Source organism: Cyprinus carpio, chromosome B10 (genome assembly GCF_018340385.1).
Source record: "Cyprinus carpio isolate SPL01 chromosome B10, ASM1834038v1, whole genome shotgun sequence".
Taxonomy (NCBI): Eukaryota; Metazoa; Chordata; class Actinopteri; order Cypriniformes; family Cyprinidae; genus Cyprinus; species Cyprinus carpio.
Genome location: NC_056606.1, coordinates 24,589,929 through 24,608,130, shown reverse-complemented (window position 1 = coordinate 24,608,130; position 18,202 = coordinate 24,589,929). Strand labels below are relative to the sequence as shown.

At 37.7% G+C, this 18,202-nt stretch overlaps 1 protein-coding gene across 1 annotated transcript in view; it reads right to left on the bottom strand.

The window, feature by feature from the left end:
- Nucleotides 1-18,202, bottom strand: part of LOC109076829 (E3 ubiquitin-protein ligase TTC3-like) — a 36,092-nt gene that overhangs the window by 16,106 nt on the left and 1,784 nt on the right. The window contains exons 5-21 of the mRNA XM_042733354.1: nt 14,268-14,346; nt 13,254-13,319; nt 13,052-13,181; nt 12,421-12,506; nt 12,166-12,260; nt 12,010-12,072; nt 11,878-11,932; nt 10,743-10,905; nt 10,615-10,666; nt 10,446-10,536; nt 10,120-10,159; nt 7,489-7,549; nt 6,351-6,456; nt 6,140-6,283; nt 1,240-1,320; nt 584-690; nt 379-505 (exon numbers count right to left, since the gene is read on the bottom strand). Coding sequence (XP_042589288.1) covers nt 379-505; nt 584-690; nt 1,240-1,320; nt 6,140-6,283; nt 6,351-6,456; nt 7,489-7,549; nt 10,120-10,159; nt 10,446-10,536; nt 10,615-10,666; nt 10,743-10,905; nt 11,878-11,932; nt 12,010-12,072; nt 12,166-12,260; nt 12,421-12,506; nt 13,052-13,181; nt 13,254-13,319; nt 14,268-14,346 — 1,546 coding nt within the window. The remainder of the gene's footprint in view (nt 1-378; nt 506-583; nt 691-1,239; nt 1,321-6,139; nt 6,284-6,350; nt 6,457-7,488; nt 7,550-10,119; nt 10,160-10,445; nt 10,537-10,614; nt 10,667-10,742; nt 10,906-11,877; nt 11,933-12,009; nt 12,073-12,165; nt 12,261-12,420; nt 12,507-13,051; nt 13,182-13,253; nt 13,320-14,267; nt 14,347-18,202) is intronic.

The following is an 18,202-nucleotide window of genomic DNA, read 5'->3' as shown; positions in this document are numbered from 1 at the left end:
GAAGTGAATGTCGCGAGGAGCTCGTGGTCTGCGCTATGCAAGTGCACGTGCAGGTCGCGGTTTCTGTTTGCATCATCACAACATTTCGGCCGTATTGTTTTGGTGATAAAAGTCTTTCGGCTGAAAACCGAAAATGCACTTTTGGGCCATTTTCAGTGGCCGAATATTCGGTGCATCCCTAATACTATGAAATATGTTGCATGCCTTATTCTGTGTAACAGATAGATTTATTTCAAACACTCGACTCACGTTATGAAGCGAGTTTGGAGTAAAAAAATGTTATAAAATATGTTATTTTAACATGCTTTCACTGAGAGGACGTTTACTGAGAAGCTACTTAAACAGCTGTCACGCTCTCACACACACACACACACACACCTTCAAACAGGCCGGCTGTGTTTCCTCTACTGTAGTTTTAGTGGTTGGCCAGGTGAGTTTTCCAGGTGTGATGTGTCTCTGGATCATCAGCTGTGCGTTAGTGAAGCACTCCAGAGCTTTAGTAAATCTACAAAAGATCAAACACAGACCGGAAATGATGACATTCAGCATGCAGTGCAGCAGCATTCAAAATCAACACACTCACCTGTTCTCCTTCAGGTAAACTCTGCCCATCCCATAATGCACCAGCGACTGAAACTTCCTCTCTGATGACTCTAACTTGGTGAACAACTGCTCTGCTTCAACCAGTTCTCAAACATAAACACAATCGATGAACAATAACAACTGAAAATACAGTACATTATTTTTTTTTGTTGTCTTGACTAATAAAGTCAGATTATTGCATCTGGAACACTTTGATTTGAGAGATTTTTGAATGAGAGAAGATCTTCTACAGCAAAGGTGCATCAGACTGGAGCAGTGATACAGTGAAATATCTTTGGTGGAAATGTTGATGCTGGAGCGAGTTCATAATGATCATGGACACTGTCACTCGTTCTAAAGGTTTTTCTGAGTGTCACATGACAAACTGAAACTGAAAACATGCATCCGTCTCACTCATCAGGTCCATCTTCACATACAGACCGGTTTTTCCATTCTACAGTTTCTTTTTGACAGATGCTTTAATTGACTGATTGAATGCGAGACAAAAGCACAAGAAGAATGGCATCTGAAAGGTTTTCATTTGTGAGCAGTAAAGTAATAAGACTTCAGTCACACTCGTCTCCTGCACATGATACTAGCAGAAGTTTCTCTACATCACATTCCAGGTAAGCATCAAGATAAACTGTGGTGCATTACCTCAGGCTGTCCGATTTCCAGCAGCGCCGTCGCATATCCATACATCAGCACAGATTTATCCAGCTCTGTCAAACCCAGCTCCTGTCAGACACAGAAACACACTAATGAACGAGGGTCCAAACTATTTATATTAGTCAAATATCTAAAACACTCTCAAACACAGCTGAGCCTGACACAATATTCAACCAGCGACACCAAAGAAACCAACCCTAGTGTCAAGAGTGACTCAATCAATGTGATGTCGTGCCAAACAAGAGAGATTTCTCCAGCAAGATCCAACAAATCATCACTTTTTCATACACGCTTTACTAAATTTAAAGAGGTCATCAGATGCCCATTGTCCATAAGTTGATATGATTATTTAGGGTCTTAATGAAAAGTCTGTAACATTTAGTTAAAAATTTCTCCATGGTAGTGTATAAAACACCTTTTCACCCTGTCAAAAACAGCTCTGTTCAGAGCAAGCCGTTTTGTAGCTTGTCCCTTTAAATGTTAATGAGCTCTGCTGACTCCGCCCCTCTCTTCTGAGCCGCTCTCAGAGGGACTGTTTTCTTTAGACGCATTCATGGTGAAACTTGCTACAGGGTTTCTACAGACATGAACCAGTTAAATTTAAGACTTTTTAAGACCACCTTATATGAAATTTAAGACCTAAACCTGTAATGTAAATACACATTTTTATTACATTCATATGTAATATTTAATGTGTTTAAATTAAAAAGAAAACAAAATATCATTGCTGTAATAAATGATATTTATTACTACAATACACAGTAATCTTTTAATGTCAGCAGACAATATTCCATACAAAATATCCCTGCAAAATAACTGCATTACTGAAATTTTTGGTGGAGTAAACAATTTATTCTGAAGCAATATTTTCATCAGTGTTCTGTTCTATCAGCTTTTACATACTTAAATCTGCATATTTTTTATTTACCTGTACAAAGGCCTATGTTTAACCTCATCTTTCATGTCAAATTATTACAATTTATCAATAAATTCAATGTACACTATAGGGCTGCTACAAGGCAGATTAAATAATTTACACTGCAAAAAAAAAATAATTACAAACTGCAATAAAATAATGTTATTAGATTAATGTTTAAAATGCATTTATGAATATACAAATAAGAAAGGTTGAGGGGAAAATGCATACTTTCCAACATACTTCTCAACTAAACTACCAGTAAGTAGCAGTAAGTCACTTAATGAGTGAGTCACTGAATCATTCATTCAACTGATTGAGTATGCTATCATGCTGGTATCTTAAGGACTTTTGTGGACAGCTGACTCCTAAAGTTTTTTATATTCTTCATATTCTGTGTGGTGGTCAAATAGAAATCTTTTCTAATAAGTTTAAATTGATTTTTACCATTTATGGCCATTTTACCTTTATAAAGCCATTTTTTCCATAACTGTGCATTATCTTTTGAGTCAAAATCTTACATTTAATCAGTGAATTAGAACAATAAGACATTTGGGCTGTTATTAAGCAAATGAAATCAGTATCAACAAAATTCCTCTTTAAAATCCAGACATAAGCTGCACCTGAAGTGGCATTTAGAAGTATTTACATACTGTTTAATGCAAAACATGTATGCATTTCACCTGCAGTTACAAATGCATAAATAATCTGATATATTAAACATAAAACGTTGAATACTGATATTTGAAATAATAATAAAAAAATGAAAAGATACTTTAAATGTGAAATTAAAACCGCCAGCAGGTGGCAGAAAGTCACTGTTAATAAGTGAGTCATTGCGATTGAACCGAATCATTTAAATGGTGATTCATTCAGGAACAAAATGGCAACGCTGTAATGTTTCTCAAAGACGCAAAACAGCGCTGTGGATTTGTTTTGAATTATTTTTGTTGGCGAAATAGAGCATAAATAGGCGATATGGTGTCTAAAACGTAAGTCTCTTAATAAAACCTCTAGCTTATTGAACTGTTGTAAAAAAAAAAAAAATCAATATTACATTTGTACTGTATATGGTAATCATGCAGTGAAAGTGTGCAGTGTAAATGCGCAAGCGCACTAGACTTAACGAGTATTGAGCTAAATAGCTCACTTGTCCTGGTATTACTTAACTATATCATGTTATGAATAAACTAAACAATTTTAATTTTTACCTCAGTGTGTTTCTTCTGAGTTTATGTGTGCCGTCACGCTCTTTTGTTCTGAAGTCTCTTACGAAGAGACAAACCGACAAACAGAGTGAGCCTCAGCGCGAACTTGTATTCTGTATTCTGCTAATTTACTGCAATTCTCTGATGACGTAGTAATTTACAGCGGGGAAGAAAAAATCTTCGGTCTGTCCAATGATTGTAAACCGTCATTAGGTCCATCAGACTTAATATATTAGCGGTAATGTGACCCAAAAATATTTAAGACCCATCGAATACGAATTTAAGACATTTTAAGACTTTTTAAGGCCTTATATTAGGAAAACGTTATTTAAGACATTTTAAGACTTTTTAAGGACCCGCGGACACCCTGTGCTAATCAGCACATTATTAGGAAGGTGATTTTCAAAGATTCATTAAAGAACCTCACACTCAGTTCTTCTGGAGGTGAAGCTGGATCATGAATGATTCACGCGAACACAGATGCATTTATGAAGATCGGGGGAGCATTCCCTTCAGAAACAAACATTATCGTCTGCGTCTCCAGCGGCTCAGATGTCGAGAGTAAATGACGACTGCTGTGTTCATTATTACATCAACAACAGAACACCTCGATCACTCAGGAGTCATTCATCTGCTCCGGCGCTGAAGCAATGCTGGACTGATGACAGTCACTCAGGGGGCGGAGCTAAGGTGAGACACCAGTCACGCTACTGTCAATCAAACTATAGGGGGAGGGGCCTGTTTTAGTGACGTCACACTGACAAGAATCTGAGATCGGCTTGATTTGAGAAAGCTGTAAAGACTTTGTTTGACTTTGAGGGGTGTGACTTTGCTGCTGCCTGGAATTGAACTGCTGGTTTCGTCTGGTCAGAAGAGAACTGACCCCCGACTGAGCCTGGTTAGTTGGGGACACTGAATTTCCAGCGATTTTGTTGACTTGATTGCACAGATACTATTTAAATTTTAACTGGTGTTTTCGTGTTTTGTTGGGGACACTGAATTTCCAGCGATATTGTTGACTTGACCGTTATTTAGAGTGTACCGCCTTATTGTTTCCATGGCGACGCGTCATGCTTGTCATGTGACACACCAAAGCCAAAATAGATCTGTAAGACACATGGATCGCTTTTTATTTCGTTTCCCTGTTTTATTCAAAATATTCACAAACATGCTCACTATATTATGGTATATCTGATATTCCGATTCTGAAATATGTGCAAGTAAATATATTTGGTAGTTTAAACACTTTTATATCGACCGTGTTAGTTAATCTATACCGGGTGATGGGCGCCGTCATGTTAGTTCGCGCTGAATCCGAGCTGTGGGATTTACAGCACGCAAATTCATCCTTTCCTCCCGAAAAACACGTTAAAGTAGGTCTCTGCTAAACTGGGAGAAGGGCAGAGTAAACTTTATAGTTACCTACACAATCTCTATATGATATCAGTAAAAACGTAGTCAGATTATATTTGTAAGGGTCATTTTCCATAGACATCAGCGTGTATTTTACAAACTGCAAATGTATTTTTTTGCTAGTACTTATGTGTTTTTAAATATCTGAAACCTAAAAATAAGCATTATATGGTTGAAAACACTGAATATTTGTGATAATATGTCCAGCGCTCAGCGCGTCTGATCTGGCTCTGCGCCAGCCAAAGCGCGAAAGCGGATTTAAATTCAGCAGTTGATGACGTGACGCACTGAAAGTTCTAATCACACCGGTGTGATCGTACGCTTCAGGGACCAGCCAGGACTGATCACACTGGTGTGATCGTACGCGCTAAAGGGTTAAACTGAACTGAGCTGAATGTTAACATTCAATTCAATGATGAACTGCCTTTACTGCCTAAAATTTAGTGTTTAATTTAGTGTTGTCCTTTTGCATTATTGACACTATTTTCCTATTTAATACTGTAAAGTGCTTTGACAATCTGTATTGTTAAAAGCTCTATATGAATAGTGACTTGACTTTTTTTGAGATTTCTTTCATATGTGTTTTTAATTTTATTTGAGGTTTGTTTTAAATTTAGTTTTGTTATTTGACGTCAATTTCACAAAGAAACATGCAGCATTTTGTCTGAGAAATAATAAAAGTGATACCTATTCATTTCCAATTTGTCTTAAATCTCATTTCGTAAAAAAAAAAAAGGTGAGAAAACCGTATCATGAAATCAGTATTTTAAAACCGATTTAGCCTCAATAACTAGCTAAAAGAACTATTGCTAAAAATAGAACAAAAGACTTGAAATGTGTCTTGGACTCAGCCTCAAAGACTTGCCTTGACTTGTACCTCAGAGACTTGTGAACATGCCTGCTGGTTATTAAAAATGCCCAATCGTTCAACCACTACTGCAGACTGTGTCTCAGCCTCCAGCAATACACTCCGGTTTGGTGTGGAAGTGACATGTGATATGGAAAGGAAAACACACCCCCGTATGTACACGCAGACACACACACACACACACACATTAGTTTTTACGGTATATGGGGACTCTCCATAGGCATAATGGTTCTGATACTGTACAAACCATATTTTCAAGCGCCCTACACCTCACAGGAAACGCATTTTTAGATTTTCACAAAAAAAAAAAAAAAAAAAAAAAAAAAAAAAAAAAAACAGAAACACCTATTTCTGATTGATTTATAAGCTTTTTGAATTACAGGACACTGAAAATGTCTTCATAATTCACCTTCTTGTTGTAATAATTATGTCATTATACAAATTTGTGTCCTCAAACCACAAACATGCACACACACACAGTACCGAGGTCCCGCTGGACTCCAGGATCCGGAGCGCCACAGAGAAGGACTGCTGTGCGTTCCGGCAGCGCTGGTCACTCAGAGCCGTGTGAGCCTCCTGAACAGCAGCACAGAAGCGCTTCCTCCTCCCCGCCTCGCTCTCGTCCTCCTGCAGACACCACAGCAGCGTCAGATAATGAACACACACACACACTCTCTCACTACTGCACACTGACCGCTGGAGGCCTCGGTCCGTCCGGGACAGGGGGGTGCTTGCTCCGGACCGCCGGCTTCTCTGGGACAGCGGATGAGGCTTTCTTAGTCTTTCGTGGACTCATTTCACTAGGAAAAATTCATCAGGAATAAACACAGAATTACAAGCGGCTCAATGAAGTCAGTCCAGCGTTTCCTAAAAGCAGGAGCTGATCCGCTCAAGGTCACAGATACGAGCGCACAAACACACCTCCAAAGCTAGATTCACACACCAGTGCTGTTCACTATCACTGACGTACTATCATACCTTTCATACTATAGACTTTCTGTTCTGATGTTCATCTCAGCTAAACTTTCAGTCATTTTGTTGTGTTTTTGTCAATTTTATTATTTTTTTTTAAATGTCTACAAAGCTTGTTTTAGTTTAACACTTCACTTTAATGTTTACTGCATGCTAGCTGAAACAATGCAAGTTTCATATTCCAGTTAATACTTTATGCATTAACTAACATTAACAATGAGCAAAGACTTAAGTGTCTTCATGTTCTTAATCCAGTTTGTGTACTGTTGTTAATAATAATAAAACACTGAGCAAAGACTTTAACCTTTGTTAAGGTTAGTTCATAAAAATACACCTGTTCAGTTCATGTCATCTCAGGTCCACTAAATGATAATAAAAGCAAATACAACTATGATTATATATATGTGTAAATGTTGCAGTTAACAACCCAAGACTAATAAATGCTTTAGAACTGTATTTCTTTATTAGGTCATGTTAACTAATGCAGTTAACTAATGTTTACAAAAGGAATTTTATATGTAAAGTGTCACCAATTTTATTTCAAGTAGTGAAAGTGTTTCACTTTCTACTATTAGTTAATGTTAATAATTCTGTTTGAGAGGATAAGCATCACAAACACGGTGAGGAAACAGCAGAAATTAACATCCTGTTACAGTCTGAAACGAACCCAAATCATCTGAAAGCTTCAATGTGACGTGAAATGAAAGTGAATCTAACCTTATTTACCATCATTGACTGTCAATAATAGTTCATGGTTCACTTTCATAAATCATATCAGTTTAATATTTAACATCTAAACAATAAAACATACAAAAGCCAGCTTTTCCCATCATTTTCATAACAATAACCTGGTTAATTACCTCTTTATGTCTTTGACTCGGTCAGCTCTTCCTTCAGTGAACACTCGAGCTCCAGAATTCCCTGAAAACAATGTGAAATATGGGATTATTGCGTCGCATGAAAAAAGTGATCAGGAACCCGCAGAACCTGACCAACCACCTGTCGCTTCTAGAAACGAGCGCAGCGGCACGAAGGAGGAGGAGCAAACACACACACACACACACACACGACAGGAGGGATGCAGGAAGCGCCACAGACACTCACAGAAGCTCATTTCGAGCGGAGGGAAAGTTTGACTCGCCAGAACACGCTCACATTAAATTATCCTCCTGTGTTTGACATACTTCCAATTATACCAGCAGCACGATATTCAAGCTCGACTCTACAAACACCAGCACAAGTATCACCGTCAGCGCAGATATCCAGCTATCCACAACGCTTTAACAACACTGACACATCGGAGATCCGTGGCCTTGAAGCTGGGAACAGACAGCAGACAACCCCCTGCTTAAACCAATTTACAACAACATTCACTGCGAGATAACGAACGACTGACGAGTTTAAAGAGCTCCACACGCCACTATGACCTCTTCACTTAAATGTCTTAACGAGGCAATCTGGTTTAATTTGAAGGAAACTCTCTACTGAGGCTCAAGAACATGTCAATTACATACAATAGGGCCACACGATTCCAGTAAATAAAAAAACATGTAATACAGAACAAGCATCTTTCAGAAGCGCAGTGCACAGTCAAACTGAAGCTTCCAGCTGTTAGATCCAGTGAACTACATCAAAACCTTAGATCCGCTTGGTCTTGTATCCAAAACCCATTAACAGTCTTCAACCAGACGAGAAGCTGACTGAGCAAAGCCAGGGAAGAGCAGAAGCAGGAGAAAGTGCTGAGGATAAAAACGGAGTGGATTTTGTGGTGTAATGTAAGCTGTGAATGTTTCAGTGCTCTGACTTCATCGGACCCGTGTTATACCACAAGCATAGCAACAGAGAATGACTGACTCACAACATCGTGAAGTTTTGTTAAGATTCTTGAAAATAAATTATTTTATATTAATATTTTGGACAAATAAAAAAAAAAAATAATCATTACATTTACATTTAGAAGATGCTTTTATCCAAAGCAACTTACAAATGAGGACAATATCAAAACTAACAAAAGAGCAACAATGTGCAAGTGCAAATGACAAGACTACATACATACATAAGCCCCTTTCACACTGCACGTTGGTCCCGGAAAATTGCCGGGTCGCCTTCTGTGTGAATGCAAACACGCCCCGGGATTGAACCCGGGTTTGGGACCTAGTAACATTGTCTCATAGTGATGACGCACATTAACGTGCGACTCTTTTACCAGGAGTTTTGAAGGCAGATCAACGTTCGCAACGAAACAAATGTGCAAACTGTAATGAAGCAGAGATCAGTTAGTTCCTCACTTTCCGCGCTGAAGCTGAGATCGTTCGCCAGCTTAAGTGAAAGTTAACGTGCCTAGTGTTTTCAACTCGTACATTACACGTCACACCCTGATATCACGTGTCTTCACGGGACCTTTACGGGTTGTGTGTGATTTTCCAAAAGCGCAGTGTGAAAGGGGCTATACAGACACAAAGAAAAACAAGTAGATCGAACATTTATTTAAATAAAAAAAAGCCGATAAAATAGAATTAAAAGTCAGAGTTAGAGCAGGGGTGCCCAACCCTGTTCCTGGAGATCTACCTTCCTGCAGAGTTCAGCTCCATCCCTGATCAAACACACCTGCTGCTTCAGATCCTAATTAGTTGGTTCAGTTGTGTTTGATCAGGGATGGAGCTGAACTCTGCAGGAAGGTAGATCTCCAGGAACAGGGTTGGTTAGAGGTTAGATAAAGATGGAAGAGATGTGGTGTTAGTCGTTTCCTGAAGATGGTAAGGACTCAGCTGCTGGATTGAGTTGTGCAGGTCGTTCCTCCAGGAGGGAACGGTTCATGAAAAAGTCTGTGAAAGTGATTTTGTGCTTCTTAGAGATGAACAATCAAGTGTCGTTCACTTGCAGAACACAAGCTTCTAGAGGTACACAAGTCTGAAGTAATGAATTCAGGTAAAGGGGTGCAGAGCCAGTGCTGGTTTTGTAGGCAAACATCAATGCCTTGAGTGTTATGCGAGCAGCTCCTGGTAGCCAGTGCAAAGTGATGAACAGAGGTGTGACGTGCGTTATTTTTGGCTCATTAAAGATTAATCTTGCAGCGGCATTTTGGATTAATTGTAGAGGTTTGATATAATTTGCAGTAAGACCTACCAACAGAGCATTGCACTAGTCCAGCCTGGACAGAACAAGAGCTTGAACAAGGAGTTGTGAAGCATGTTCTGAAAGAAAGGGCCTGATCTTCCTAATGCTGTATTAAGCAAATCTGCAGGATTTATAAGATAATTATAATCATAAGACTACACAACAATTGTTTATGGAATAATGTAAAAATGTGTCATAACTGAATGAATGAAGAATAAATGAATATAAAAGAAAGCAACAACACAAATGTAAGGTTGCAACAGTAACAGGTTGCTCTGAAGAACCCTTTGATCTTTCTCAGAGCTAGATGCACAATGCATGTCCAACACTGCGGTCAATAAGGTTTTAAAACTCAAAAGCATCTCCTCCCTCACCTGCAGAGTCATCCTGGTGCTTCCAGTTTTCAGATTCCTGCTGTTTGAGAGAAGAACATTACAGCAATCAGACTTTACATTCATGTGGGGGAAAAAAAAAATCATGTATACAGAAGGGTAATATTTTTTAAAAATGAACTAAAACTAAATGAAACCTAAATAGTAATAAAAAAAAAAAAAAAAAAAGTTAAAATTTTAAACAAGAATAAAAGCTAATCTAAAACTTTATGTAAACCATAACAGTTCATAAAAAAAAAAAAAAATCTACGATAACGTTGTTCACAGTATAGCGCAAGCGCTTGGCCAGGCTGAGCGATTGATCTCACCGGAGTCTCCTGGACTGAAGACTGAGACGCCGCTTCAGGCTGACGACTGGCTTTCTGATGAGGAGCTGAAGAATCGCTGGCCGCGTGTGATCTGCATTACAAAACAAACCTTAATCATTCACTCATGAAGCAAATCGAGAGCAGCAATAGAGCATTTACAAACACAAACCTGGTTTTAGAAGTAGTTTTCTTCGTTTCGGTTTTCTTGGTCTTCATCTCTGCTGGAAACACAACACAAATGAAGCGCTCTGCTGCGGTGGCTAGCGGCTGAAGCCGTGCTGAAGGATCAGACGTTACCTTTGCTCTCCTGCAGCTCTGTCTGGAAGCGCTCGTGCTGCTGCAGCAGGTCTTTCTGTCCCTCGGTGTCTGCGCCGCAGGCGTCCTGGGCCAGACGGTTGGCCGTCAGAGCTCTCTGATGTTCCCCCAGATAGAACAGAGCATCACAGAAGCGGTAGTGACCCTGAGAGCCGAGAGAACACGTGACAAAGCTCTGAATGTGATGGTGACAGAGCTTCATCACAGCTCACAACTTACTGAGAAAACCATTCACATGACTCTTTCTCCATTCCCTGAGCATCTCTTTCACAGAATCTAAAGCAGAAGTCATCATAGTTGGGTAACTCCGGCAGTGGTGGACAGAAACTACAACTAATGCAGTTCTTGTGTTTCCTTTTCCTCAACCAGCAAAAGAAATTCAGCTGGTACAGTACAATATTAAAGTGACCCATAAACAATTAATTTGTAAATAATAAATAAATTTTACTAAATTATAATAATACCATTTTAATGGTGTAGTTGTTTCTACAAGATTGTTTGTTGAAATATAAACATTTAAACCGTGCATGTCATAACTTGTTTTTGTGATGGATTTATCCAAACATGCATTAACTACTGAAAGAGGAAGTAACTATACAGTATGTAATACAGTGCATATAGTTATTTTTCTAGCTTACTATTGAGTTTATGGACACCGAATGTCTTTTCTGAGGTAAGTGTCGTAAGATGATATAACTGATCTCATGTAGTTGTACTGACGTCCTTCTGTGGTTGAAATACATGATTCATGTCTCATTTCTTCATTCTGTTTATTTGCTCTTGTAACTAGCAGTAAAGAGGGAGAAATGATCGGTTCACTCTTGAACAGCGATCCGTCACAACAAAGCACAGAAATGGTATTTCTTCTCTTAATTTCATAACACAACTGACTTAATTTGAAAGATGAGACTTTGTTTGTTATTAAAAGTAATAAAGCATAAAGATTGTGATTTGTTGGAGGGGAGGTGCTACACATAACGTTTCATCGAGTTTCTTAACTGAAAACATCACAGATCATTATCAGTTCGTCAAAACAAGAATTGATTAAAATATTTTGAACCCAAAGTGCAAGTGATGATGCTGATGGCGGCAGTGTTTTCGGTGAAGCAGCACTCACCTTGGCCCAGTCTGGCTGTAATATAATGGCTCTCTTTCCGTCTCCAAGTGCTTTCCTGAAAACAGATCCCACAATCAGTATCACTGATCAATCATGTTCTTGATTATCGTGTATTGTTTGCACTAAACTCACAGATATTTCTCCGAGCGGATGTAGCAGAGCGCTCTGTTCCCGTACAGGATGTGGTTACACGGGCTGAAAACAGAACAGACAGACGAACATTTGATTAAAACGTGGGAAATTGACGTGGATTGGGAATGAAAGCAGTGAAGTTGTTCCGTCACTTACTGGTATTTAATGGCTTTAGTGTACCACTTCAACGCCAGATCATATTTCTTCTTCTGAAATTGCTCATTTCCTTTATTTTTCATATCTTCACTTTTCTGGAATGAGAAGGCAGTATCCTATTTCTGGTCCATATCCACTTAAGCACAACTCCCACAGCAATCAGAGTCAATCATAATTCATAGAGATATTAATAATCCTATGAATGCAGTGCGTTATATGGACACAAACATGTTATTTGATTTTAAAGACTCTCACCGATAAAGTCCAAGAATCCGGCTCTGATTTCAGCTCCTCGATGGCTTTCTTTTTACTGCACGAAATCACCTGAAGATAACGTGAGTCTGTGGGGCCAGACGTTCGTTAGTGTGGGCTAATGAGCACAAACAGGATCCATCATGAAGCTCACAGATGCTGACAGCACTGAACCACCGCTGAGATCCTAGCATAGCTTTTGCTAAAACTTGGATTAGATATGTTGCATTTTTTTCTATGTATACTGTATATTTCCTATAATGTTTATCATTTTATTTTGTTAAAGTTTTAACAATTTTGTTGTGCTTTTGTCAGTTTTATTATATATATATATATATACACACACACACACGTCAACATTTGAAGTATAAAAGGATAAAATCCTTTCATGAAATTGTCAAACCAAATTGTGTTCTTGTGTTAGGACAACTTGGATGAACTTTTTTTTTTTTTTTTTAGTTTTAGTTATTTTAGTACTTAAAGATAAACCAAGCGAAAATGTTTAGTTTTCATAATGTATTTCAGTTAACATTTATCTTATGTCAAGAACAAAATGTTATGACAGTTTTGGTTTTCATTTAATAACCCTGCCCTGTAGATGTTCAACATCTCTACTGCTGGAAATGAAACTCACACTCATTGAAGACGAAGCGGAGCGTGCGGTAGCGAATCTCCACCGATCCCAGATCCATCAGCTTCTTACCGACGTCAGGAGCTCCAGAGTCCCGCAGCCAAGCGATGGCTTCAGGCAAACAATCCTCGTCCTGCAGACAGACACACATCAGAACACACAAACACCAGTAAAACAAGCTTACCGCAGCGGCGCAGCAACGTACCGCAGAAAACAACCTGCTCAGGGACACCACGGCTCGGGCTTTCGTCTCCATGTCCGAGTGAGACAGCTGAACAAAACAAGACACAACATCAGACCTGTGTCATGAAACACCAAAACACATTTTTGGAGATGTTAACATACATGAACATGCTGCACATCAGTGAAAACAATTTTAGCACTCGTTACGTCTATTATGAAGATAAAACTGGTTATTTGTTTCATCTTTTGGAGCAATTTCGTTCTTCCAGTTCAAAAAGCGAAGTTGAACCAGCGTCACAAAAAGTGAATTAGCAGTGGTGATTTGCTGGAGAGGACATGTCTACATCATCAGTTTCCCCAGCTTTTCTCAGGATTATTCATGAGAATGAACTCTTCTCATCCAATCAGTGTGCTGTCTTATGCATGAAGTCGTCTTACAGCAGAGAATTTAAATCTCAGTTCATTTCTGTAAACATGACTGTAATAATATTTAATATGACAACACATGGAGCACGCATGAGAGAGCGGTTTCTGCGCTGAACGCCGCTATGGGTTTAACAATCGCTGCGAGGATCAGAGTTCATATCTGGAGCAGAGCAAGCGTGTTTCAAGCTTATGTGAACACATTCTCTCATGCTCTGAACATGAACCAGCTCAGTGTATGCGCACGTCTTCATCAAATCAAAAAGCACAAAAAAGGGAGCTGATACATCTGATCATGAACGCAATGGCACAACGGATTATTGTGATACACAACAGCAAATAATACAGACCGAAAATTCAAAGAGCAAACAAAGTAACTGCCTTTAATCTTTCTGTTTGAAAGATATTTCAATATCCATTTGTTTGTATAATGATTGTGCTGTAGGTCTGTGTTTTATTGGTTGTTTTCTCCCCTCTTTTCCACAGCTGTACATGCCCATTTCTGGAGTCTATTCAGATCTAAGGTGTGACAGAGCAGTGCTGAAACAGGGGTTTCATGACACTTGAAGAACTGGTGTAGGAGCAGTGAACGTTCATCAGCACAGATACGTACCCCTCTCTCCATGGCATCCAGAATGCTTTCCAGAATCTCAATCTTCTCAAGCCTCTTCAGACTCAAATCATTCGACACACTGAAAGACAGACAGTGAAAAACACATTTTTAGGGCCGGGGCGATTTCTGCTGATCCACTGTGGAATACTAATTTCTACATTCTTCAAAATAGATTTTGTGTTCATCAGAAAAGAGAAACTCATTCGTGTTTAAAACAACTTTCGAGTGCGTATGTTATAGAAATAAGATTCATTGACAGATAGGTGACAATTTTTATTTTTGAGTGAACTACTCCTTTACTGTTAATAAAACACCAAAACAGAGAAAAAAAAATAATCACTCACTACTCTTGACTGAAAAACTATTGTGCCAGAAAATAAAACACAGTTTGTTTTTGTGTGTGTGTATATATGTATATATATATATATGTGTGTGTGTGTGTGTGTGTGTGTGTGTGTATCTTCTTAGTTTTTATTAACAAAGATAAATAATAAAGGTAATCTTCGCCCACTTTGACTAAATATCTGCCACTCTTTTCATATGTTGTTACCTTGTAAGGCTTTGTTTTTAAAATAGGGAAATTAGTTTGGCTGTAATGCTCAGACAACTTGTTTTTTAGCAAAACCAACATGACAATTTTGTTTGATTGTATGGTTTTGCTTCAAAATAAAAAAAATTGTGATATTTTTGCCATATCGCCCACCCCTAATTTGAATGTAATGTTTTGCCACAACGGTTCTGAATAAAAACATTAGTTAAGAGAAACAAAAATTTCCGAGTACATGACATGCAGCTGACGACGTGCTCGCTGAAGGAGCATAACGCAGAATATCTCACTAGTTGACACAATCTGTATTGTTCAAAGTAGGGCTGGGCGATTTAATTTTTTTTTAGAAATTAAGGAATCACTATTTTGAATAGAAATATTACCAAATGTTAGAATAAGACACTTTGACAATATGTCAGTGATAGCAGTAAAGAGAATGATCCAACCCAAAGATGAGAGTGAACTTCTCTTAACTTGAGCGGCGTGTTTTCAGAAAGCGTTTCATGCATGAGACGCGAGCGCAACAGTCAAACACATCCATGTTTACACAGAAAAACAATGGAAAAGCAGCGCAATCAAATAAAACCCTGTGAAGAAGTACTGCTGTATGTCTGATATCTCATGTTTGCATCACGGTGACAGACTGAAAGCTGCTGTTCATTGTTTTACAGAACATTTATAGATAATAATACTCTACTGGTGTTATAACTTCACTCATTCTGAATCTGAATCACCTTGACTCTTGAGAATTTGTTTTAAAGCACTTTCCTCGTATTATTTCTGAACACATAATATGTATAAGACAAGTTTGTACAAGATGTGGCTGTAGTTCATGCATCTTTTCTGCAAAGATATTTAACAAGTGATTGTTTAACATTTACATCATGTTGACATCTTCATGTGTGCTGCACTCGGAATGGAATATTCTTTAACAAGAGGGTTAATAAAGAACAAGTTACTTGAATCATGTTGTAGTCACATTTTCAAGCCGACTAGTTAAAAATCGTAAAAAAAAAAAAAAAAAAAAAAAGATTCGGTCAAACATTCTGGAAAAACTGACTTCAATTTTTTGCTAAATCGCCCAGCCCTAGTTAAAAGCACTATATAAATAAAGGTGACTTGACTAGTTCTGTGCAGCCGTTCACACAGACGCAGGGAAAAACGCAAGGTTACGAGACGAGAGTTGAACTCTTAATTTGAGCACCACATTTTTAAAAAAGGCGTTTTCTGACGTCCTGTGGCTACCGTCTCTTCCAGTCGGGCTACCAACATGCATCTCAAATAATTTAATAAAATCTCTCTTTAAATTCACGTTTTTCACTCGCCGTTACTGGTGAAACAGATCAGTTTAAGTCTAGATGATGTAAACATTCAAGTGTTTTAAACCACTGAAGCACAAGAGGAGGTAGTTTCAGTACTCACGCTGTTATTTGCACACACAAACTCAAAGCAATCAGAGAGAGCCTCATTTTAGCCCAAACACAGAATGGATTCCTCTAATGCAGATCCTTGTGCTTGAACACACTAAATTAATGTCCATCTCGGCAAGTATTCTCTTAAACAGTTGGTAATGTCTTAAGTGAAATGAACAAAGAAATTACATGTGTATCATATTAGATCCGTCTTAAAGGGACAGCAGCCTGTAAACACCTGCTGCTGTCTGTGTCCTTAAACAAAACAACTTCAACAATGACTAATCTACATTTAATTCATACAGTTTTATTTAACTTTATTACATTTCGGTGCCTGAAAACTAAAGTTAGACCTGATTTTAATTGTAAATTTGTTCTAGTTTATTTACCTAAGCTATGCATGTAATTTGTTAGAGGTGTGACTTATCCCACGAGACGAGACACGAGACTGGGTTCACAAGAACAAGACGAGATTTTGACTAAAGAAATCCTCAATGATGAAATATATAGGGAAAAATTGTCTTTTATTCAACTGAAAAACACAAAAAAAAAAAAAAAAAAAAAAAAAAAAAAAATTGTAGGTGCATTTTGAAATCAAATTGTACTTTATGAAATTAAACATCCATTTTAATAAATTTTATGCAGGTATAAACTACATGTAAAAACTGCAAAAGGTTTTGCCACAAACTCAACTGACAGGCAATTAATTGCACAAAATTATATAGTTACATAAAAATAAATAATAAACACCACAAATAATATCCCTTTAAAGTAGCAGTCAGTCAAGTTTATTTAGTAAACTGATTTCCACTTTAATAAAAAAATAAGTTTTCCATTTAATTTTTCCTCAACTCTTTTTTAATAGTATATACATTTTCACATCAATTTATTAAAAGTTTAACAAAAAAAAAATAATACATGTTTAGGGCCGTATGTAATGTTTTATTTTTTCTCACCATATTATTTATATTTTTATCGTTACCAAATTATGCGTTTTAGCATGTCTAACTATATGAACGCATAAAACAACTTTATTAATTTTATTTTTTCTTAAAGTAGCCTTATGAATTTTTCCCCTCAGAAATTCTGTGTTGTGTATTTACATTTTTCTGGTTATCAAATGAAGGCATAAAACATTAATTTCATCATTTAATTATTGAAGTTTAAGCAAACTTTATTTTTTGGCAAACAAGGGGGATTTACGATTAAAATTAAAACATGGAAGAAATGTTGTGTGATTATTCCTTTAAAATAATGTTGGTTTCATTTTAGTAGTAGTAAGAGGAGGAGGAGGAGGAGGAGGCTGTGTTCATTCTATTGTCATTATTTCAAACCAGACTTTTATTTTGACGGGTTGCGGTGAATACCTTTACGGTTCTGTGTCTGAGATATGAAGCTAGTTTCACTCAAATCAAACGTAAAATGCTCATAAAGTGGAGATGCTGTTCATGTGTTTACATCCTCATTTAGTGAGACGGCAGAACATGCAGGATTCATTTAAATCGACTTTTGCGGCTCTATATTTACAGATACTAGGCCATATCGTGATTTAAGTGGAATGACCTACTTTTGGTTAATTTATTTAAAATTTTAGAAATTTTGCGAGCCCTGCATTTCATCGGAGAGACGCAAAAGATGCAAGTCACGAATGGAATGGTCAAACATGTCCATCAAGTGCAAGTTTACTCAGAAGAACAATGGAAAAGCAGAAAGCTGTGCAGATCTAGTACTGTATGTCTAAGATTTGATGATGCGGACTGAAAGCTGCTGGACAGTAGTGAAGTATTTCTCCTTTACTCAAGTAAATGATCTGTACTTTATCAGAGTGGTTTTCTGTGCAGTAAAAAGTCCAATATTATGCTTTGGAATGTTGTGAAGTAAAAGTTTTCTACAGAAAAACACAATGTACAAACACCTGAAAAGTACTTTTACAGCAGAGTACAAATACTTCCCTACTGTCCGTCTCTGACCGTTAA